At 42.4% G+C, this 22960-nt stretch overlaps 1 protein-coding gene across 9 annotated transcripts in view; it reads left to right on the top strand.

The window, feature by feature from the left end:
• arhgef12b (Rho guanine nucleotide exchange factor (GEF) 12b) overlaps positions 1-22960 on the top strand; it is a 45266-nt gene that overhangs the window by 3014 nt on the left and 19292 nt on the right. For 3 of the 9 annotated variants that reach the window (XM_027178599.2, XM_027178597.2, XM_027178598.2), the window contains exons 2-4: positions 20253-20273; positions 21228-21322; positions 22219-22260. In XM_027178599.2, coding sequence (XP_027034400.2) covers positions 20253-20273; positions 21228-21322; positions 22219-22260 — 158 coding nt within the window. Of the gene's footprint in view, positions 1-7746; positions 7788-20252; positions 20274-20368; positions 20401-21227; positions 21323-22218; positions 22261-22960 lie in introns of those variants that run through there. The other 6 variants (XM_027178602.2, XM_027178601.2, XM_027178600.2 and 3 more) reach the window with 5 other exon arrangements.

Raw genomic sequence — 22960 nt, forward strand, 5'->3', positions numbered from 1 at the left:
TGCCGAGTTGCTTAGTAGAATCGTTATTTTCTGTCTTTATGTGAACCTGTAAGGAACTTGAGGTCAGGGTTTGCCGGCATATGTTGGCGTATTTCCTTTTTCGTTGGAATTCGGGCATGACTTATTTCCGTTAAACTCACCTAGCTGCCTTAAAACTAGAAAAGCACAGAGATTATTCCAACAGTAAAAAGCATTTTTGCCAAGGCTCTACAACCCAACACAGATGTGGGTCGTATTCAGAAGGTAGAGATCCAACCGAATTGATAAGACACGAGAGCATTTGCCAGGAAATGCTACAGGATGAAGCAAAATGGATTTGTTTTTTGTTTTCTATTTATTTGCTGTAATATCTGTGTACGGAATACCAATAGACACATGAAAGAAAGTAATCAAACTGGGCGTCCACACAGCACCACCTTTTTAAACGGTCTGTTGTAGTTTTTCAAATGAAAGCGGCGTGTAACGATATATAACAAGGAATCGAGGGTGTAAACGATATATAACAAGGAATCGAGGGTGTACAGCAGATGATTTCCAATAGATTATAGAAAAAAAAAATCTTTGATCGATCTGTCTGTCTGTCTCTCTGTCTGTTAGTGTGGAAATATTTATATACCATGCAGCATTTCAAGCCCCAGGAGAAGGACCCGTGAAGCCGGACAACACCAGGACGCCCGCAGAGTTGTTCTGTGTCTTAGCGTTTCACTGATCTGTTGAACTCAAACAGCCCCCCCCCCCCCCCACTCTCAGGAAGTGGTGACATCACCGATAAACAATGTCCCGTCAGAGTGGCAGGCCACCAGCAAAGCATGGTGGGAAGGGGAAGAGCGTCTTTATGCTCCGCGTTAGCATTCTGGCTCTGAAAGTTAGTTACGGAAGAGCAACATCATTAGTAGCAACACACACACACACACGTGTGATTAAATGTGTCTGAGATTCTCCAGAGGCTAACTGAAGAGGTTCACTTCAGAGTGCTGACATGAGGTTACATAAAATGTCTGTCTATGACTCAGAGAGATGATGATGATGATGACAATGGAACCTCCTACCATAATAACAGGCCCTTGTTATTGTAACAGCCGAGTCTGAAATGAGCTCGCCCGACAGGTCCAACGTGGATCCCGCACAACTTATTATTTTTTTTTGCTCTCTAGGACAAGGAAGAAGGGTTGCCAAGTCTGCATGACTAACCCAGCCCAATTCCAAAGCTTTAAATGGTTTACAGTTGGTTACAGTTGGTGGCCAAAGACACCATTAAACAGGAAAGCATGACTACTGTTGACAGACATTTGAACAAAGTAGCAGTAAGCGATTAACAACGTAGAAATGCAACCACAGGCAGTTGATTTGACAGGCAAAAGTTTTCGTTTCCCATTAACATACGCTTCATTTATTAAAATGGATAAATTATTGTTCAGTTCCTCCAGGATTTCGCTGAATGTTTCTGAGACTGCAGTGGCCAAAAACTGCTCAAATAATCCTTAGTGATTGTGCTTGTGAGTTTAAATCCCCCCCCCCCCCCTTTTTTTTAATTTTTACATTTTTATTAAAGGTGGGGTCTCCGATGTTTGAAAGCCAATGTTGACATGTGAAATCACCTAAACAAACACGCCCCTAACCCAAATGGGTCCCACCCCTGTATTGATAGCTCCGCCCCACACGTACATGCGTAACCCAGGCAACTAATGGAAAGAAATGTGTCTTTATCATAGCTGAAGGGAAGAACAATACGATTGCAGATAAACAAACAAGCAAAAATGACACACAAGCATAATCATGTAAAGGACAAAGGCATCTATTAGTTCTCTGTAACAAAGCAAAACCAACGTTACTCACCTATCGAGAAGGAAAAAAGCGCCTCGGCGTCTTAAGTAAAGTTGAATTTCCCGAGTCAATAACTCCTCAGCTCCAATCTGTGAATATGTGGCCAACTTCCTGCTCCTTCAGTTCTCTCCAGCGCTGGAAAGCTGATCCTATATTAACACGTCCTACTTCTTGCCTTATCGTAAGCCTTTCTTTGCTTTCTTTCTTTGTTTTTATCCTCCATGTCAATGTTAAAACCGCTTTCTGCTGATGTCACACATGCGCACTGAACACTCTCTACACCGCATATTGACAGACTCGCCCCTTTCTACTCATTGGCTACACGTTAGTTTTGATTTTTGTTTAGTTTGTCGTCCCGACTCAGTTTTCTGAAGCATTTCTCAAACAACGGAGACCCCACCTTTTAAGTGTTAATGACTTGAAGCAGATCTAATAAGTTCAGAAAGAGCTGAAATGAGTGTACGTCTGTGGTAGCTGCAGTGGCCAAGCTGCATTATTGGAAGATTTTGTGTATTCTGCACTTTCATTGTTTAGTCATATATTTTTTTTGTTGCTGTCGATTCACTACAAGCATTTTGTTGTGCCCTGAATATAGAGTATGAAAAACACGCGTATAAGTCTTTCATATGTCTCACTAAATGACTCATGGTCATGACATAGGAATTGCGATGTGGATAATACACAAAAAGCTCATCCTACCTTACGTATATATTTCAAGGGTTCTAATCTGACCCCTTGAAGAATTTCCGACACTCAGTTAAAATAGCCGAACCGAAAGAGTCACTGCTGGTCCACCAGGGGACCGACATACAGTCGTCCCTCGTTTATCGTGGTTAATGGGGCCCGGAACCCCTCGCGATAGGGCCAATCCTACTTCGCAGATTTTCACCTAAGTTTGACCTTTTCACTGATGGTCATCTTCCTCTTCCTCTTGGGCTCACTAGAGGAATCTTTCGCAGGGGCACGGCGCTTAGGAGGCATTGTAAGGGCTTAAGGAAAAGTTCATTTCGAACACAATACGAGAGACACAGTTGACAGCGTGAACGAGAGTGGCGAGATACAACAAGGAAAGTAGCTGGGAGTTGGATGCGATGATGTGCAGCCAATAAACTCAGATCTCTCAGATATCGTGGAATTCCTTCATTATCAAGCTCAAAATTCGACGCTGTAACCGTATCTCTTTACATATGAACTCATTTACGGCTTTTGCTCCAGCGTAGCCGAGCACTTGCACGACCGCAACCTTCACTCATGCAATCAGTCATCTTGTTTTTGTTAAATCGTTTTTGCAAACGAAACCGATACAGCAAAATCCAGCCCACTTGTCATCGACGACGCTCAGCTGGTGGCCACCTTAGTCAGCGTTTACTTTCTTTTTCAGCATCTGACATTGAGAATAGTTTTGTGTGTGCGTGTGAGAGAGAGAGAGAGAGAGAGAAAAAGAACACGAGAAGATTAAAATACCGCAATACAGCAATTATCTGAAGCACTGACATCATCTTATTTGTGATCGATGACCGTAAATTATCTAAATAGGTTCGTATATCTTTTGGCAGATATGGCAACTGCCAAATCGTGTTCCCAAATGCCTGCCGAAGACGAGCTGATTCACAGCTAACACGTCTCGGATTTCTCCCCTGAAACTAAACGTAATGTGTCCTCTGAAAAGGAAAAAACGCTTTTGCGCTTCGTCAGACCTCGGACTGTTAAAGAAAACAGAGCGTGTTATGCTTTCGCACATGCCTCGGCGTGTCGGGCAGACAGAAGCCTGTCCTAGTAGTGGACCACACCTCAGAGAGCAGGGCGACGGAGAAAAGAGCTCATAAATACCTGCGAAACCTGTTAAAAAAAAAAAAGATTATATATAATATCCGAGTTGTTTGTCAACGAATGGGGAAATGGGTATTTCCTTTGAAAATAAAAATATGAAAGGGAAAACATAAAGGTTTGGGAGAGACGGAGGAGTTCTACCGAGATAGAACCGAGACCCGCCAAAAGAAAGAGAAGAGGCATCTGTGGTGTAGTCAGAGCTAAACAGGAAGTCGTTGCAGGCACCAGTAATTGAGGCGAGGTCTCAGACGGTTATTATTTGAGAGACTAGCGAGAGACCGTACGTGTTATTCTTTTATTTTTGAAAGTTGGAGATAACAGCTGAAACGATGACGTTTTGTGATTCGGTTTTGTTCCGTCGATGTATTGCTTTCTGAAGCAGGAAATCGGCGTATATGACGTACAGGCTCATGCGCCAGACAAAGCTGGTGTCAGTTTTATGCTGCTTTTATAAACACTGCGTATAGATGTAGTTACTATGTATGTAGCAATTTCTTTATCTGATGATAATATTGTTTATTTTTTATTACATTTTGATTGGCGTTAAGACTCTTGCTGCTTAAGTAACTCAGCAGTGCAACCAGGGATTCAATCTGCACAGCAGTTCTGCTCTTTAATAGTCGAGTTTTCTACTAGGGTTTTAGCAGGAACCAGCAGATTAACAAACGCAATACCAGCTTGCACAGACTTGGGTGCTTGGGATCGTCATCTTGGTGTATGACCCATTTTTTTCTTGAGATTCAGTTCATGGACCGATGTCCTACCATTTTCATTTAGAGATCACTGGTGTGATTCTGAATTTATTGTTCCATCAATGATAGCAAGTTGTCCTGGCCTTGATGTAGCAATAGAGGCAAAAAGCATGATACTACCACCACCATGTTACACAGGAGGTATAAAGCGAATGTGGTCTCATTCCTCTACAAATTATTTTTCCAATAGTTCCCTGGCTTTATTTTTTTTATCATGAACATTAACATAAGCCAAAGTAAAAGAGGCCTTTAGTTGCTTAGACGTTCCCCTGTATTTTGGAGTGATCTTTGTTGGTTGAACACTTCTGGGAATGTACCAATGGTCTTAAATTTCCTTCAGAATCTATATGACCATGAGTCCAAACTGTTTAGAGAGGATTTTATAACCATTTTATCCAACCTGACGAGCAACAATAACTCTTTTTCTGAAGTCCTCAGAAATCTTGAAATTAACTTGTAAACCTAGAGGTTCACATACTTTTGCCTCTCACATATATATAATATTGGAACATTTTCCTGAGTAAAAAAAAATGATCACGTATAATATATTTGTCTGATCTGTTTGATCGCATTCACTTCGTCCGCTTTCGGGACTTATTTGAAAACCTGACGATGTTTTGGTTCCTATTTACGCAGAAATATCAAAATTTCTAGTTTACAAACTTTCAAGCGACACCGTATAAATAACAGTAATTATTCAAGTAGCCATTAGAATAAATTTTAAACATTTGCACGATGGAGTGAATTTGCTTGTTACCAGCGCTGGTCAAAAACATGAACTCAGTCGTACGAGTTGTGTTTTGCTATCTGATAAATCTCTGCTTGTTCAGAGCAGTGGATTCCAGTGTTGTAATGTAACGGAGTACAAATACTTCGTTACCGTACTTCAGTAGAAATGTCACGTATCTGTACTTTACTTCGCTATTTAAATTTGTCAACTTTCACTTTTACTCCACTACATTTCCGAGATAAAATGTATACTTTTACTCCGTTATATTTCCACTAAGCATCTTCGTTACTTGTTACTACAAAATAAAATCATGAGAAATTTGTGCGACTGCAATAAGGGAGGTTTGGCGAATCACTGCTCCTAGATTGCATTACGCACGTACGCACAGGTACGCACAGCGTGCACGCGCAGTCAGAGCTGGAGGCGTTTATCTATAACGTTAGTCGGCGGAAAGCCGCAAATACGGTAACCAAAAGCAGTGAAATGTCACTATTGTTATTATCAGAGTTGTAGCACAAACAAAATATTAATGCAAACAATCAATTCAATACTAAATAAAAATAACATTTATTGATTTGGTCTTTGTCTTCTGAATATTTGTTTATTACTGACTGCATTCATTGGACACACTGTTTGTAGAGAACGCACACATACATGGACTGATTTGATCCAAGACTGGCATCATTACATCATGCATCAAATTTTGTCCACTTTTGCCATTTAATAATACCATAACTTTTGGCTTACTATGTAGTCATATAATATATAATATAAAACTCTTCTTGTTTTAAATTCTCGCTGAGGGCTAAAACCCCTAAAGATGAAACCCTAGAACCGCCCCTGTTCTTATACCTACCGAAAATCACTGAAATTTTACTTTTTACTTTTACTTCAAATACTCAAGTACATTAAATATCAGAACATTACTTTTGATACTTAAGTACAGTAAATATCAGATACTTTAAGACTTTTACTTGAGTAATATTCTAAAAGGTGACTTTCACTTCTACCAAAGTCTTTTTCTAATACGATACTTGTACTTTTACACAAGTATTGCTTTCTAGTACTTTATACAACACTGGTGGATTCAGACTCAAACGTGACCCAGAAGCTCCCAGAAAACATGCCTTGAGATACGGACTTAGACATAAAATCCTCTAAATAAAACAGCGGTTTGTTAAGCTTTAAAGTTGTGTATATGAGCTTCAATGCTGAACATCCTCAGTTTCCGAATGCAGACAGACGTGTTGAAGCAGGAGACGTCATTTGTCGCCCGGGTATTCGTGAAGTTTGGCTTGACGCGTTCTTTTCTGATGTTTGTGAACATTTCTTAGTACCGATAAAAGAGCTTAACAACAGAAATGTGATTCTGAAATGGATTTTTCTGTAACTGTGAATGACTTAGTTTTTTTCCCAAAAGTAAGGGCGGTCAAGCAGTACACCATACTGAAGCAGCTCTAGCACTGATTCACAGCCTTGGGGTAATTTTTAAAGTGGAAGAATAATTGGTGTAAGACAAGAGATGTTTAAATGGTGTGGTGTGAGAATCTCTTCCTGTAAACAACCCCGGTCATTTTGTTCACTTCCATAGAATTGGCAGCAGTTCTTCACCAAGTATCAGTTCTGTTCAAATACAAAATCACATCCAATTTTCCACATATGCAAACACCTCCGAGGAACTCGCCTCGCTAGAATCCAACACCTCTTACCTGAGGATCATGCATTCTTAGCTAGGAGCTTTGAAACCAAAGGCATACAAGTGTTCTCAATTACAGACTGAAACCACAAGTCCAGACATTTTTATTGCAAATCAGTAGTTATTCACGCAGAACTTGCAAAACCCGCAGTTCAAAGGGATTAGTCATCCACAGAGTTTTAGACACTACTTCAGCGTTAACGTCTGTCTGAGTGTTAATGTCCACGTAATAAGTAGCCCCACACTGTAACCCAGGGTTAATGTCCTGCCTATTAGACGTACGCCTGTACTCCTCTGCTGACTGGTCCAGCGGCAAGTCCTTTTCAAAAAGGAGAAGGAAATGGCTTTTGGAGGGAGCAGGTTGGCTTTTCGGTTTCGGACCTGGCGCTCAGCCCACCATGTCTTCCAGCTGTGTCACTATGGAAACTGCCAGTAAATCTGCAGAAGTATTCCCATCCTTGTCTTGGCAGCAGCCCTTAGCTTGGCATCGCTTCCTGCTTTGACTGCGTCATGCCCGGGCTAGCGGAAGGAGCTGATGAGTGAGCTGCGGCACAGATAAAGTGCTGACCTCAGATCAGATTTGTCCTTTTTTTCTGGTTGTCAATGTGTTTATGTTGAATTGGGAGCTCTGTTTCTGGATCAGCACAAAAAGGTGACCAATTTAAGGAGTAAACAACCGTGACGAACATTGCACCGATTTTCCCATCTGCAAAACTATTCAGTGACTCTTGTGCCTTGTAAAAGGGGGCGAAAGAAGTCATCTTGGAACAGACCACGCCCCTCAGGATAGTCCGTGGCTTATAATGGGTGTGGCAGCCCATGGTTGTTCACTTGTTTGTATTTGAACAGAACACAATTAAAGGAAAGTGACATGTTCTCTCTTCTGCATGCGCACGCTCACCGAAGGCCTGTGATTGGCTCGTGCTGCTATGATTGGTAGAGGAGAGGAAGTAAGGTAAAGCTGAGTGTTTATTTCTATGCAACAATACTAATAATTACTACTAATTTTCCAATTTTTATTTACTGTACTTTATTCGGACGTGAGGATTTTCTCCGTCTTCAGTCGTTTTCAACAGACACTGTATTTGTACAAGGAAGCAGTGACTCACAGTCTCCAGCACGTTTACGTCTATAAATCTGTGGGAATATGGCGAATGTGGAAAATGTATTCAGGAAAGTAGTTTGCTAATCGTTGCTTTGTGCATCAACCAGATGGCTTTAAAACAAAACGAAGAAACAAAAAAAACAAAAGTTGAAACATGGCAAGACAATGTGATCAGCATATAGCCAACACATATTTAACTGATTTGGTGTGTGAATACTCAGGTTTATATGAAAGCATTGTGTAACCTGCTGGCAGAGCAGTTTGCCAAGCCGTACTGAGCTCATTCAATTTTTCACTGGAAATATGTTGGAGATCCTTCGGTTTTACACGGACACAAAGCACTGCTTTAATATTATATCAGCCATCACAAATCTGGTGTCACGAGTCATTAAATACGAGTCATCGCACTATATCTAATAGTCGTTTTCTCTGCAATAAAAACGCTAGTCGATGGACACACGGATGGATCCATGCAGGCGTTTTTCGATCTCTCCAATAAGATTGGACCCAACTGCTTCCGCCTCATGTTCCAGCAGAGGAAATGAAAACTATTGGGTTGATTTAGTGTGAAATAGTCATTTATGTCTGTTAGACTAAGCTAACATGGAAACCGGTGAGTGGAGGAAAATCAGTGTCATACAAACCTAGCAAGAAAACACGACGTTCACACTTATAGCTCAAAGCCTAGCCGACGAAGATGAAGAAGATAAAGGCTTTGGCTACATAAGGTTTGTTTTTAGTTCGGTTAGCTTGTGATTTTTTTTTAATCAATACTAGTAAGTGTTCGTTCAATACAGCACAAAAGTGGGAGGAGCCTATTTCCCGAACACCCCTATTCACACAGAGATTTTTTTCAGCATCTTTCATACCTGTCCAACTTGTTTGCTGGCTTGTATTTAGCGTATAGCAGGACAACCAGCCTACAAGTCACCCTGTGCATATTTTGGCATCAACAACACATGCCACGCATGTTATAGGTTTATGATGTCTAGACTCACGTCTCAAGAGATGTGAAATATGTACCAGAGTTCAGGTGGAATTCATTTATCCACGAGTGTACCCAGAAACGTGCAATTTTGAGTATTTCCTATATACGACCCTGATGCGAGAGGGTGGAAAAGTCGTTCAAACCGCAGATATATCTGGAAACACACAGCACTTGGATGGAGTTGTAATGTTGAGCTTTATTCTGCCAAAGTGATTCCATTCCGGGAACGGTGTCCAAGACGCTGTTTTAATTAGCCTAGAAAGGGACACTTGATCAGACTTGTCCATCCTCAGGTGGTGATAGGAACCTACTGTGTCTTGGTACTGCCAATGTTGAAATACAGTCCAATTTGGGTTTTATTTATTTTATTTTATTTTATCTATCTATCTATCTATCTATCTATCTATCTATCTATCTATCTATCTATCTATCTATCTATCTATCTATCTATCTATCTATCTATCTATCTATCTATCTATCTCTAGCTTTTACCAACATAAAGCCTCTAATTACATTTAAATCAGTCGAGTTGAACATAAATATTTAGCACAGGGTTTCATTTTGTTGTCTCAAAAAGTTATTAGGAGAAACAGGATGGATAGCGTTTCCCTCTCATAGAGGAAAGCTGGCTGATGGGTGGGAATTGTAAGGTAACCAGAAGTGGAGGAAGGGTAGGGGACGACTGTTGGGTAGCTTCAAATGACAAAAACCCCAAAGCACAAATAGGATTGTGTGTCATAGATGGCACATAATTAATCAAGGAACTTATTAGGTCAGTTTATGCAGCCGAGTAGGTTTTGTACACGTGTGTTTCGCTGGAGGAACTGCACCTGGACCTGAACCAGTTCCAGCATCCCAACATGCCTCATTCTCCCGTTCTCCCCTCTTTCGATCTTTTTTTGGAGTGTTGCTTTCCCTCGGTTTCCATCTCTGTTCAGGCCAGTGAAGCGAGTCTCAACAAGAGGCACGCCCCTGATGGCTATCAACGCTGGGCACAGCTGGCTGCGTCTGCCACAGCAAGGAAGATAAGACGCTGGCGGTCGGTCCCACCCTGCTCCACCTTCCGCACAACATCCTGCTGTGTTAGATCATTAAAACTCCGGGCTTAGGCATGGCCCAGCGCCATTGTCTAGTGCCTTTATAGATATAGCCTTATTGTATATCAAACCCTGTAGATACTGGATGACCAGTCACGTTGTCGGATGCTTGATCTGTATCTAGGAGATGATGAGAGGTATGTAGCAGCAGATTGGTTTTCGTTTAGCTAGTTACTTCTATAATGATTCACACTTCAGCAAAGGCTGCGTTTTTTGAAGATTTTGTAAAGTAGGTCAGCATTTATTTCCTGGCTCAGTGTAAAGACTGACAAATACGATACTGATCGATTGTCATGAATATGACTAAAACAAGTAAATCTGTTCTGCATCTTTCATTTTAAAGCATTTCAGCATGCATAGAACGTGCCTGCTTATTCCAACCCGCTGCGGTTGACTGTCATCATCCGGTGCATAGCTATACACTGTAATGCCCTATAATTATTGCTGTAATTATGTGGATATCCTTGATCAAGCTGCTTGCTTGAGCTCAGAGAATAGGCCTGGGGCAGGAAAAGAAAATATATCATATAGCACATCAAGGTTGTCGGATGTGATCTTTCCTCAGATTGCACTATAGCTTTCTTTCCCGTAGTTTGGGTTATTGAGCGCACTTGATCACCGGGCCCTATGATGGCACAGAGTTCTGGGTAGCATACTTTTGTCTCCTCTGCCAATTATAGTGATGCTAGCAAATCCGCGAGCTCATGCATGCGGAAGGAGGTGGATGGCACATTCTTCCGAAGGTTGTGTGCCACCCAGTGAAGCAGCATGATCAGAGGTCCGACAAAACGCCTAGTAGCCTTCACCACCCTGGATTGGTGGCTGTTGTCCCCCATTTAATACCTAACTGGTGGGTAAGAATCGGTAAGGCGAAATTTAAAGAGAAAATCAGGAATAACGCCTCCGATTCCCCTAAAGTGTGAGTGAATCCAGTGCCACGAAAAGCTAAGACACAATTACAGATAGTTTAAAGTTTAAATGTAGACTTCAATGTAATATGGTGCAGGGATTTCACCGTAAAAACCTTTAGATATATTGTAAATATCATACAAGGCTGCCCGAGTTCTATTAAAAAGATGTCTTTCTTTCTTAAAATGTAAATTTGCATGCTGACACCTATTTTTTTTTAAACTCTTTCTGTTATCATACTGTTGATTTTCCCACACAGTTCTACTCCCTGTTTGTTTTATAGTTTTACCACAAACCCGGGCACTAAAAGCATGAGCAGTCAGTTCCCACACCTGAATAAGCTTCAGCTGCACAGGACCATTGAAACCACACTGCGCTCTCTAAGTAATGGGTAACAAAAGCAACTGCTGAGCCCGGGCTTTTGTTTTTGTTTCCCGAACAAAGTGCACAAGCCGACCTCCAGCGGAGAGGGAGGGCGACGTGGCCGCTAATGGGACTGATAAACTCGAGCAGACAGGCAGGAGAGGAACCTGTGGCTTGCTCAGAAACCGCCTGACAGCTGAGACGTGCGCTAAGAGAGCTAAGGTGGACGTTCGTTTCTGTGGCGGTTTTTAGTCACCTCTCAAAGGATAAAGCAGGCCGGTACAAAGGTGTATTTGCATTCTATTTTTATCCAAATCGAAGTGAAATGCCGTCGAGGTAAAAGGAACCCTGGAAGCTTCGTATGTCTTTTGTTAAAAGGTTAATAAAATGAAGGGAAACTAAACATCCTTAATCAGATTTCAGCATTTTATTAATTATTTCACTCCACACTCCACTTCCAACTGTGTTTCTGACTCGGTGTTTGACTCTCAAATTTAGTCAAGTCTTGACTTTGCGTCTGACTTTACTTACTCGTCTTCACTTCTGACCCAGCTTCCGATTTTTGTACCTGCCCGACTTCTCGATTTTCATTTTGACTCGCCTTCCAACCAAGTTCCCAACTTTTGTTACTTTGATCCCAACTCTGCCTGACTCCAGTCCATCCCCTACTCCAGACTCTGTTTTCCTCTCCATTTCTGAGTTCCTCTTTCACACTAATGGATGGCACGTCTCTCTGTTCCGGCTGATCAAACACACCATGATTGACTCATGCACTTAAGAAAAGGTCAATGTAGTCAAGTTATATTCATTCATTCATTCATTCATTCATTCATTCACTTTCTACCGCTTATCCGAACTTCTCGGGTCACGGGGAGCCTGTGCCTATCTCAGGCGTCTTTGGGCATCGAGGCAGGATACACCCTGGACGGAGTGCCAACCCATCACAGGGCACACACACACACTCTCATTCACTCACACACTCACACACTACGGACAATTTTCCAGAGATGCCAATCAACCTACCATGCATGTCTTTGGACCGGGGGAGGAAACCGGAGTACCCGGAGGAAACCCCCGAGGCACGGAGCAAAGGCGGGACTCGAACCCCCAACCCTGGAGGTGTGAGACGAACGTGCTAACCGCTAAGCCACCGTGCCCTCCTAGTCAAGTTATATAGCATTTGAAATTTTTTCAGGAAAAAAAAATCACACTACTTCATATCTTTTAATTTAACATCATTCTGTAAAACTTGGCTTCTCCAAAAAGTCTCACATCTTATGTCGTGTGTAAAACGCTATCAGATGGTATTGTCATATTGGGAATCACAATAAAAAGATAGTGAGCTGTCACAGTATGAAAATGTAATATTGCCACATAACCCTAATTAAAGTGCTTTATCGGTTAATAATTTATTTAACTGCTCAAACGTCCAGCACTCCCATTTCTCAGTCTCTTAAACGTCTTTCTTACTAGTCCTGTGGTAATTACTGAAGAATAACAGCAGCGTTTATGCCTTACCACAATCAGTAGAGTCATAAAAACCCCAGTGAGATATTTTATATTACCCAGAATGTTGTCTGATTACTTATCAGCCAGTCACTTTTCTACCCTTAATTTGTAACTTCCAGGTCACATTAGTGCCTTATTTCTCTTCTTGGAACTTGGTATGCATGCTCAGATAGATTTATCTTCTCAGGCCTCTGAAGCCTGGCTGTGAAAAAGCCTGCAGTCGGAACATCCCTCAGGAATCGGTCTGGTATTTTCGGCATCCGAGACATGAGAGCTTTGTTGTTGCACTGTTTTTTTTCTCTTCTCCCTTTTTGTAATCAAACCGCTAATAATAGTGCCTGGCTCCGGTCACTCCCTGAGATATCATTGTTTTTCTGGGACTTTTTTTTTTTTTTTTTGAGACTTTTTCCTGGTTTGTCTAGAAAAGCTTACAGGAACGTCGAGTTCCTGCAGAAAACCGCAGAACTGACGAGTCGTTGATTCTGATCGGTCAGGAGGGGTTGAATTCATTTTCTTAGTCATCACATCACTTCTGACCAGGATTTCCAGCAACAAGGCAAATCACAGGTTTATATTAATACGCAAAGAAAAACACATTTTATTTAACATTTATGGATAGAGTTAACAGTGTCAGGGCTTCATAACCGTTTTCCACCTCAGGACAGCCTTCAGGGAAGAGGACTGATAGGTAATGTGACAAACTTTGCTTTTTTTTTTGTGCAACTGAGGAAAAAAAAAACGAGGGTCTAGTGAGGGAACGACAGCACTGTGTGTCCTTTTGGTCCATATGTTACCAAAGACATTGTGCTATAATTTAATCTGTGTATTGTTTCTAGCCTGTCCTTTTCCTTGCGCAAGTACGGTACATGCCGCTCAGGTTTCGGACAAGTCGCTGCCCGAAAAAACATGTCATGTTCATTTTCACTCCTCCAAACCACAGCCATCTGATGTTTTCATCTCTGGCTGCAGCCCTTAGCAGAGAGGATTATGTCCTTGCTGTGTTTACCATAAATCTGTAATTAGCTGACTTTAAGTGCTCTCCGCTGCAGGCACTGTTGAAAGAGGTTGCCAAAGCACAGGGCTCAGATAGCTAGATCCTGTCAACGTCCTCCACGTCGCACCATCTGCTTCCTAAGAGCACTGCGACGCGAGGCTTTATCAGGCTGCTCTACATCTTAATGAGAGAGGAGGCAAAACATGCTCTTTAAACATGCACAGCAAATAAGGTGTGATGTCGTGATGCCCGAATGTAGATTTTGCGTATGTACTGTATACATGATGCACACTGAGCAGCCATAACATTAAAAAGTCCTGCCCAATCGCGTACGTCCCACTTGTGCCCCCAGAGCAACTCTGACCCGCCGAGGCATCGACTCGACCAGACCTCTGAAGGTTTGCTGAAGATGTTAACAGCAGCAGATCCTTTAATTGCTGAAAGTCGCAGGGAGGGGCCTCCGTGGGTCGGACTTGTTTGTCCAGCGGGTCCCAAAGATGCTTGATCAGATTGAGGTCTAGGGAATTTGGAGGCTTAGCCACCAGCTTGAACTATTTGCCCTAAACAGTGTTTGTGGTCACTGTGGCAGGGTTATCAGTCAGCAAAAATATCGATTTACTTGTTCAGCTGCCACAGACGAGTGACACCAACATCAGCATTAAACTGACCAGGTAAGTGTACATGAACAATCATGGCCACTCTTTCTTAGGCATGATGTGGTCATTAAAATTCATCATGACCTCCAAGATGAGAGCAAGCAAGAGTTTCCTCCGGGTACACCGGTTTCCTCCCCCGGTCCAAACACATGCATGGTAGGTTGATTGGCATCTCTGGAAAATTGTCTGTAGTGTGTGATTGCGTGAGTGAATGAGAGTGTGTGTGTGTGTGTGTGTGTGTGTGTCCTGCAATGGGTTGGCACTCCATCCAGGGTGTATCCTGCCTTGATGCCCGATGACGCCCGAGTAGTTCGGATAAGCGGTAGAAAATGAATGAACTTTTTAACTCCCTAACCAGACTACCAGCAAAACGTCCTTGCTAGCGTTCTTCTGTCTTCCATCTTATGACTGTGTAAGCAGGCTAACTGTGTTTCCAAACAACAGCGATGTTCTTTTCCCAATCATTGGTCTGCTGTTTATGGTAGGCAACAGTAGCAGATGAATAATATTTGATCAGATGTGAGTGATGGAATATCAACGTTGTTTTTTTAAAATTTTTTTATTACTTTCCCGGCCAAGCTCGGTCACGCCGTATACAGCATGTGCACTCTGCATATGGAGAAATGCGTGCTCACAACTGTTAATTTGCCCATCAGGTGGCAATCATTCCTGCAAATCATTGTGTGGGTTTTGCACTGTAGTTGCCCATGAGCTTTAGAGTATCTTTTAATGCGCCACATTGACATGCCCAACTTTTTGCTGCTTAATTTAAACCACTCCGAATCTGACCACCAGTTAGTAAAGACCACCACACGGGCATGCTAATAAATGAGGTCTTTTGTCCTGGGAAGATTCAGGCTCTAGCATGCTTAAGGCTGCACCACATGGAAATAGAAACCTCCCACATCACTCATGTGACATTTTGTTGCTTTGTTGAATCTGCTCTTAAATTGATGCACCTCCCGTTCATGTTTGTATAAATTTAGGACTGGGGTTGTAAAACTGGGGCCTTCTGTCAAGAGTAACCAAGGGGACGTCTGTCCGTCTGTCTATCTATTTGTCTACCTACCTACCGACCTTGTTGGGGTTTTTCCCAACTTCCTGCCTAACAGCACAGTTCAACAGCTACCCGTTTTTGCCCGTTCACGTACTTTGATACATTTTCTAGCCTCAGGTCAGGTTTATTCCTGGGTCTAATTATAAACTGGTCCATCATGGAGACTGGGTTAGAATTAGACCGGTGAAAACGAGGATGTAATAAATGGAAGCTGTTCGTGTATGTTGCTTTGTCTCGATCCCTTTAGATTGTCTAGTTTTCATTCAAGGTTCGTGCTGCCGATCAGTTTAATAAACCGTTTCGGCTCGATCACTTTTAAACCCTTTAAAGACCCCCAGACAAATTCTGTCTGTTCAGAAGTTTCAGCTTCCATCATGTTTCCTTTTGTAAGGAAGTTGCCATGTTTCCTCTTGCTGTTTTTTTTTTCAGCGCGTGGCGGATGTGGAAAAGTCGAGACGGTGTCGTCTGGGTTCACGATCATGCGTTCAGGCTTTTGAGGAGAGAGAGATAGAGAGAGAGATTTTCTAGTTATCCGTACACTTATACGTACGCACAACAAAATTTCCCACATCATGCAAGATTCTCATGGAACGATGGAAAGATTGCACAGTGTTGCATCTACTGGGCGGATTAACCACACGCCAGCTGAAACGGATGTTCATTTTCCATCTCTCTCTCTCTCTCTCTCTCTCTCTCTCTCTCTCTCTCTCTCTTTCTCAATCTTGCTCTATTTTTTGACTAATGCTGAAACGTAAGATGAGGCTGTTGTGGTGACATTGAATCTGTGCCCTTCTGTGGTTTAGGGATATTAAGCTTACTCTGTTCATGCAACAGGCCCCATTTGTTCCATTAAAACATATTAACGTAAAGCTTAAAGATTTTAAGCTTAAAAAAAAAAAAAGATCTTGGCAAAGATTTTAAAAAGCTCCGTATGGTCATGTAGATGCTCTAGCATGATAACAGTGCATACCTTTGGACTATTTGGCAACAGGCCATTGTTGATTTTTAATTACTTCGTTATTCCCTATCGGGAATCTTCCCATATTCTGATTTTTATTTATTTATTTTTAAATAAATTATTGGTGCCCCTCCCCCACCCACTATAATAACAAAACGTGAGCAGACAGCGTAGCGTGAAGAAATGTACGTCCTCTAGCTCTCATGTTGCCTCGCCGGGTTTATTGGGGCAGAAGGAGCCATGGCTCTCCTCCCTTCCTCCCTTCAGGGCCTGGAGATGAAAGCCTAACCCAAAGAGAGAGAGAGAGAAAGAGAGAGAGAGAGAGAGAGAGAGAGATGATGTGCTTGCTGTATAATGTATGAAACCTTTAAGGTTGTTCGTTCAGACCCTTCTTTCATAGCAATGGATTTTAGGGCTGTTTTAGACATTATAGGATCAATATCGAGAGAGACAAATCATGTCGGCGATCGACGTTATTGAGTAAAAACTAGATTCAGTGTTGTGAATCTGACTCATCTCGACTCGGCTCACGCTCCACAGATGAGCACTTTTCATTTCTATAAACCGTTTCTAAAGCCATTCTTCAGTTGGAACCACGCTGGGTTTAACGGCGTATCACACGACATCACGGCGAGGACCTTTTCGGAGTTTGGTTTTTCCTTCTCACTTAAAACGGCAGCTATTTCACTTCTATTTCTTTTTTTAATTCCATTTTTTTTACTTGCATTTGAAATAGATTCTCGTTTTGCATTCAATATCTATATTTTTTCATTATTTAATTCCTTAAATATTTCATTTTTAATTTATTTTAATATATTTTCTAATGCATCATTTCTTTTATTTTATTTCGTTTTCCTCTACTTTATTTATTTATTTATTTATTTATTTATTTATTTATTTATTTATTTGATTGAAAAGCTTCTCAGTCCCGACTGCAGGAACCGAGTTTGACATCGACACGGCTTTGAATATTATAATCAGCGTTAGTGCTCGTGTTCCCGTCGGTCATTTGCATTTGGTTGCAGTCCAGCATAATGCTAACAAGCTTAAGAGATTAGAAAGGCAAAGGAGCACAAATCATTCACAAATTAACCCAAAAGCCAAGTGCTGAGTCCGTAATCCATCGCCCGTGATTTACACACCGAGATTGCGAGTGTGGCGGCCCAGCGGTTATTCCTGTCCCTGTGCGAGTGCGGCGGCTCAGCGGTTATTCCTGTCCCTGTGCGAGTGTGGCGGCCCAGCGGTTATTCCTTTCCCTGTGCGAGTGTGGCGGCCCAGCGGTTATTCCTTTCCCTGTGCGAGTGCGGCGGCCCAGCGGTTATTCCTGTCCCTGTGCGAGTGCAGCGGCCCAGCGGTTATTCCTTTCCCTGTGCTCTGCCTTAGCTTGTCGGTGAAAATCAACGATCGCAGATCTGTAAACTTGTTAATTTTATAAACCTCCGAAACAAACACGATTCATTCCTAGGTGTAGATCGAGGATTAGCATTCAGATTAGCTTTAGGGGAGGAGCCATCAGATCCTTAGCGTTCACCCATAGGGTGAGAATATAATGTCAAATCACATTGTATACATTTTTAGTGGGATTTCTGTAGATTCCATGAAACGTTCAGTAAAGTATTTGGGTTGTAAAGTGACTGTGAGAACGTGTTTCAGACCCAGAGGAAAGCGCTCGCTCGCTGTCTGTCGTCTTCCACATCCCCGAACTCACAGACAGCTAGTGAACGGCAGGAGAGAGTGACATCATGCTAACATAAATAGCGCAGATCATTTTTTGCTTGACCGACTTCAGGTTTCAGACGGCTGGGGCTCAAGATGTTCTCGAGACGATAGTCTAATCGCTTATCAGTCACCGAAACTGATTATGATACTTTTTTTTTTTTTTTTAACCCGCTGTTAATTTGCTCCCGTTTGCAGCGATCAATGACCCCATCACCTTATTCCCACAGAGTGCGGTTCTCTTCTGCTCCCGCAGGATCCTTTGCGATATAATCCTCTCTGCATTGCAATATTAAGCTCTTCCTGTTTCCATAGAGCCCTCGGGGTGATTACCCAGTTTTCCCCTCGTCTGTTAAACACAAAAGCGCTGGAGTGGATCTATGCTTAGCCGCTTCCGTCCTGTCGTCTTTTTTTTTTTTTTCTTTCCCTATTTTCTTATTTTTCACCGAGTTTAAAAATGCACCGAAACAAAATACTGTAACTGTTTTAAGATTTGCACTTAGGATATGTTTTATTGATGGATTAATTGTGTGTGTGTGTGTGTGTGTGTGATGTGAAATCTGAAAGTGAGGGAAAAACCCTCAGCGAGCGATTAACTAAAGAGAAAGAGGCCCAAGTTTTATTTTGGCCAAATCCTGCCCCCTGCCTTCACCCTTCACTGCAGCCTGTCCAACACACACACACACACACACACACACACACACACACACACACACACACACACACACACACGCACGCACGCACCCCTCCTCATTCACACACATTCAGGAAGCCGGCGTCGTTGCCAGAAGCGCTCTCTGTTTCCGGGAATCAGACCCGCGGGCCCGCTGTGGAGTGGGCCGGCACTGACGCGAGAGCCATTGTTCCCCACGTTGTAGAGGGGAAGGAACAGCAACAAAAACAAAAAAACACCCATGGAAGGAGCAGAGAGAGAGAGAGAGAGAGAGGGGGATAGGGAAATGGGGAGAGAGAGAGAGAGTGGACAAGACGTCTGAGCTATTTCTGTTCAGAGGCTCCTCCAGGCGTACATGCACTTACACACACACACACACACACACACACACACACACACACACACACACACACAGAGCATTCCTGCACACTTATGATTAGATAGCTGACCACTTTTTCTGCCTGATATGTTGTCACTAATTGCTGTATTAGCAAAGGGAGGACTTCAGCAGAGTCTTGTGCTTTATATATATATATATATATTTATATACACAGAACAGAATGTTCTATAAGATCTGAGCTACTTCACCAGGGACCTCATTGCGATCACTATAGACGACCGAGGCCAGGCATCTCCAATATACCAGAACTGGTGGGATATTTCTGGTACCAGGAGTTAGAACAACCAGTGAGCCAGCTGCTGGACAAGACTCCATATTTACATCTATATCTGTATTATAGATACGTGTGCGTTCGTGTGCACGGACACTTGACACGATCTCTTTCGTTACCGACGAACGGTTATAATACCTGTGTTAAATCACACAAGCCTGCTGGATTAACTGCAGTGTTATACAGTACAGATGTGCTTTCCAGGTGTTTTGATGACTTGTAGCAAAATCTCTGCCAAGGATCGGATTAATGGTTGTTTTTCCATCGATTGATTTATTAGTATTTTTGAACGCAACCAAACGATTGCATAATCGCCGCTCACCAAACACAAGAGTAATGGAAGAGACACGAAAGAAACACACACACACACACACACACACACACCCAATGCTGGCTCTAATACCGAATAATGGTTGTAATCCCCCCAACACACACACACACACACACACACACACCAGTACACCACAAACATTTCTGAAATAATGCCATATATGAAAATAACTTGAGACCCTCATGCTGTCATGGCAACAAAGTAACTCCACCCCCGAAGCAACAGAAGGCGGGGCCTCTGCAAATAATTCTTTCTTTCTTTTTGATGATGTCTAGTACGACTTGTATGTATATTTTTTCCCCCTCCCACGATTTCCTCCCAGTGCTGAATCATGTTGCTGTGTGTGGAGCAAAGGCTTCTGCACTAAAACAAATCTTCTTTTCTGTCTTGCAGGTTTCCCAAAAAACCAACCAGGTGAGTCGAGAGCAGCTTCCTTCCCCGTTCCTCTGCCGAACGCGCGTCAGGCGGCTATTTAAGGAGAAGAATAGCGCAGAGCGGCTAATGTCAGTCGCGTCGATGAGACGATGATAAGAACAGGCTTGTGAGCTTTTAAGCACGTAGACACAACACCGATGTCAGCGATATCGCAGGAACACCGACGGTGCGCTCGGGATTATGACTCGACGCACAGCTGCACCGCTGGGGGCATTTAGGGTTTTACCTTAATGCGCCGCTAGAAGCATTTATTTATAACATACACATAATACAACCCACCAGGGACTTATTTAAGGGAAGCACGTTAATTAGGTGTTTGGAAATTACAAGCCGCCAGAACTGTTAGGCTGAGACGTGTACAATTCTGGGGAATTTGTCCTGAAGAGATAAACACTGTGCTTCCTAAAAGATATTCCCTCCGGCTACAGTCACTTTACAAGGTTTTTTTGTTTCTTATTGTTTTTTTTGTTTTTTTTTGCAAGATTTGAGTTTAATGTGAATGCAACTGCCCTTCAAAATGAGCGAGCACACACACACACACACACACACACACACACACACACACACACACACACGTGTCGCTACAGTACTCGTCGTCACCGACCACAGATCAGAAACGTGTTTAAACTAGGACTACTTACAACACCTGGCTCAGGATTGATCAAATGTACGGGTTTTAAAAACGTAGGTCTTTTTTATTTATTTTATTTTATTTATTTTTTTTATTTGGTCAAAAATCTCGTCCACCTGAACAGTGTGATAATCTCATTATCTTGTGGAACATGAAAGTGATTGGTGGATTTGTGTGTCACCATAAAACTAATAATTATTATTCAGTTGTTTCTTTTTTATTATAGACTACACTTTTGTTTTGTGTGTGTGTGTGTGTGTGTGTGTGTGTGTGTGTGTGTGTGTGTGTGTGTGTGTGTGCAGACCAGGAAGTGTTCTCAACAAGGACCACCCCCCAGACAAGAAGCCCAAGAGTGAGAAGGTGTCAGTGCCACCGACGCATGACTTTGACCCCACAGGTAAGAGTCTTGTGCACATCAGACACAAGGGGGAAGTATTTCATCCTGATTCGAGGGCAGAATGAGAGGCACACGGATACAGCGATGGTTTATTTAGAGAAAAGTTCTGTCATGTTACACAACCGGATTATTCTTTACGGATTACGGTTTAATCCCTAAAAAAAAAAAAAAGAAGAAGAATGAGTCAGAGTTAGGCAGTTTGCCAGAAACCGTCACACGCCGATGTTTACGAGCGATACGAAGGCACGTTATTTATGAAGCTGGTTATCGGATTACCTAAAAAAAAAATCCTCCTCTCTGCACATCATGCAGGATTCATCAGAGGTTATAATCCTGTCCCGAATCAGTCGCTGTGTCGTGTGCAGGCGGAACCGGCTGTGAAGGACAAATCACTTCCTGGGTGTTTCTGTGGAGGGGAAAAAAGAGAAAGAGAGAGGGATATTTTTAATCCCCTTCTTATTTATTTATTTATCTATCTATCTATCTATCTATCTATCTATCTATCTATCTATCTATCTATCTATCTATTTATTTATTTATTTAAAACGGGTTGGAAGCATTTAGCTGTAAAATACTTTTTATTTCTTGAAAAGAAAAAAAAGTATTTCTCCAACGATCTGTTTTTATTTATTTATTTATTTATTTATTTATTTATTCACTTTTTTTTTACTTGTTCCTTTAAGTGTAACGCGTCAAAGCTCACACCACTTTAACCAGATCCTGTTTCCTGCTCCTTCTTTACTTCCTAAAAAAAAAAAATGCCATCGTCTTTTTTTTTTTTTTCTTTTTTTCCCTCAATTCATTTTGCTTACACCGGCATTATTATTTTCTCCATGTTTGTGTGTGTGTGTGTGTGTGTGTGTGTGCGTGCGTGTCGCATGTATCGCTTCTGTCAGAGTTGCCCGTGCAGAGTGTTGAGCGAAGGCCCGAGTCATGTGGTAAGAGTTCTCTGGAGGCAACTGCCATGGGTGTGGGGTGTGTGTGGGTGGGTGTGTGTGTGGGTGTGTTTGCTGTGGTGGGCTTTTCTTCTCCCTCTCTAACTCACTCGCTCATCTGTGGTCTTCCGTGCACGAGTGGAGTGGCACTTCTGATACTTACTAACTTGCTGCCTGGCTGTTCACAGTGTTGGTTAAGGGAGAAGATAACTAGGGGGTTTGGGGTAATTATACACCGCCATCCTGCTCCAATACCCTGCGACATCACGGATTTGTACGACACGCGCAGTAACACGTGTTTTTTTTCTTCTTGCCGTTGTACGCTAAGATCGTTGAGCTTCGACAGCAGATAACCACATCCCTTAGGACAGGGTGGTGGATCAGAGGCTGAATAGCGAATGGAGACGGAGGGGAAAAGACCTGACGAGGCTTTACCGTTTTACTAGATTCACAAGATTGGTGTTGAAATGGAATCGGATGTTCATCAGTCACCGTGTCTCATACATGTTGTTCAGACGTTTAATTAAAGAAGCGTTTTTTTTTTTGGCTGCAGTCGTTGTGCGGTTTGGGTGTTGGTCGGGACGGTGCCTCCGGACGGACATCTTTAAGTGCAGGCATCGACCCGGGTTTACTCAGCACTCAGGGCAAGATGGAAGTGTGATTTAGGTCAAGTGAAGTGTCTGGGAGTGAGAGCACACACACA

Source organism: Tachysurus fulvidraco, chromosome 26, assembly GCF_022655615.1.
Source record: "Tachysurus fulvidraco isolate hzauxx_2018 chromosome 26, HZAU_PFXX_2.0, whole genome shotgun sequence".
Taxonomy (NCBI): Eukaryota; Metazoa; Chordata; class Actinopteri; order Siluriformes; family Bagridae; genus Tachysurus; species Tachysurus fulvidraco.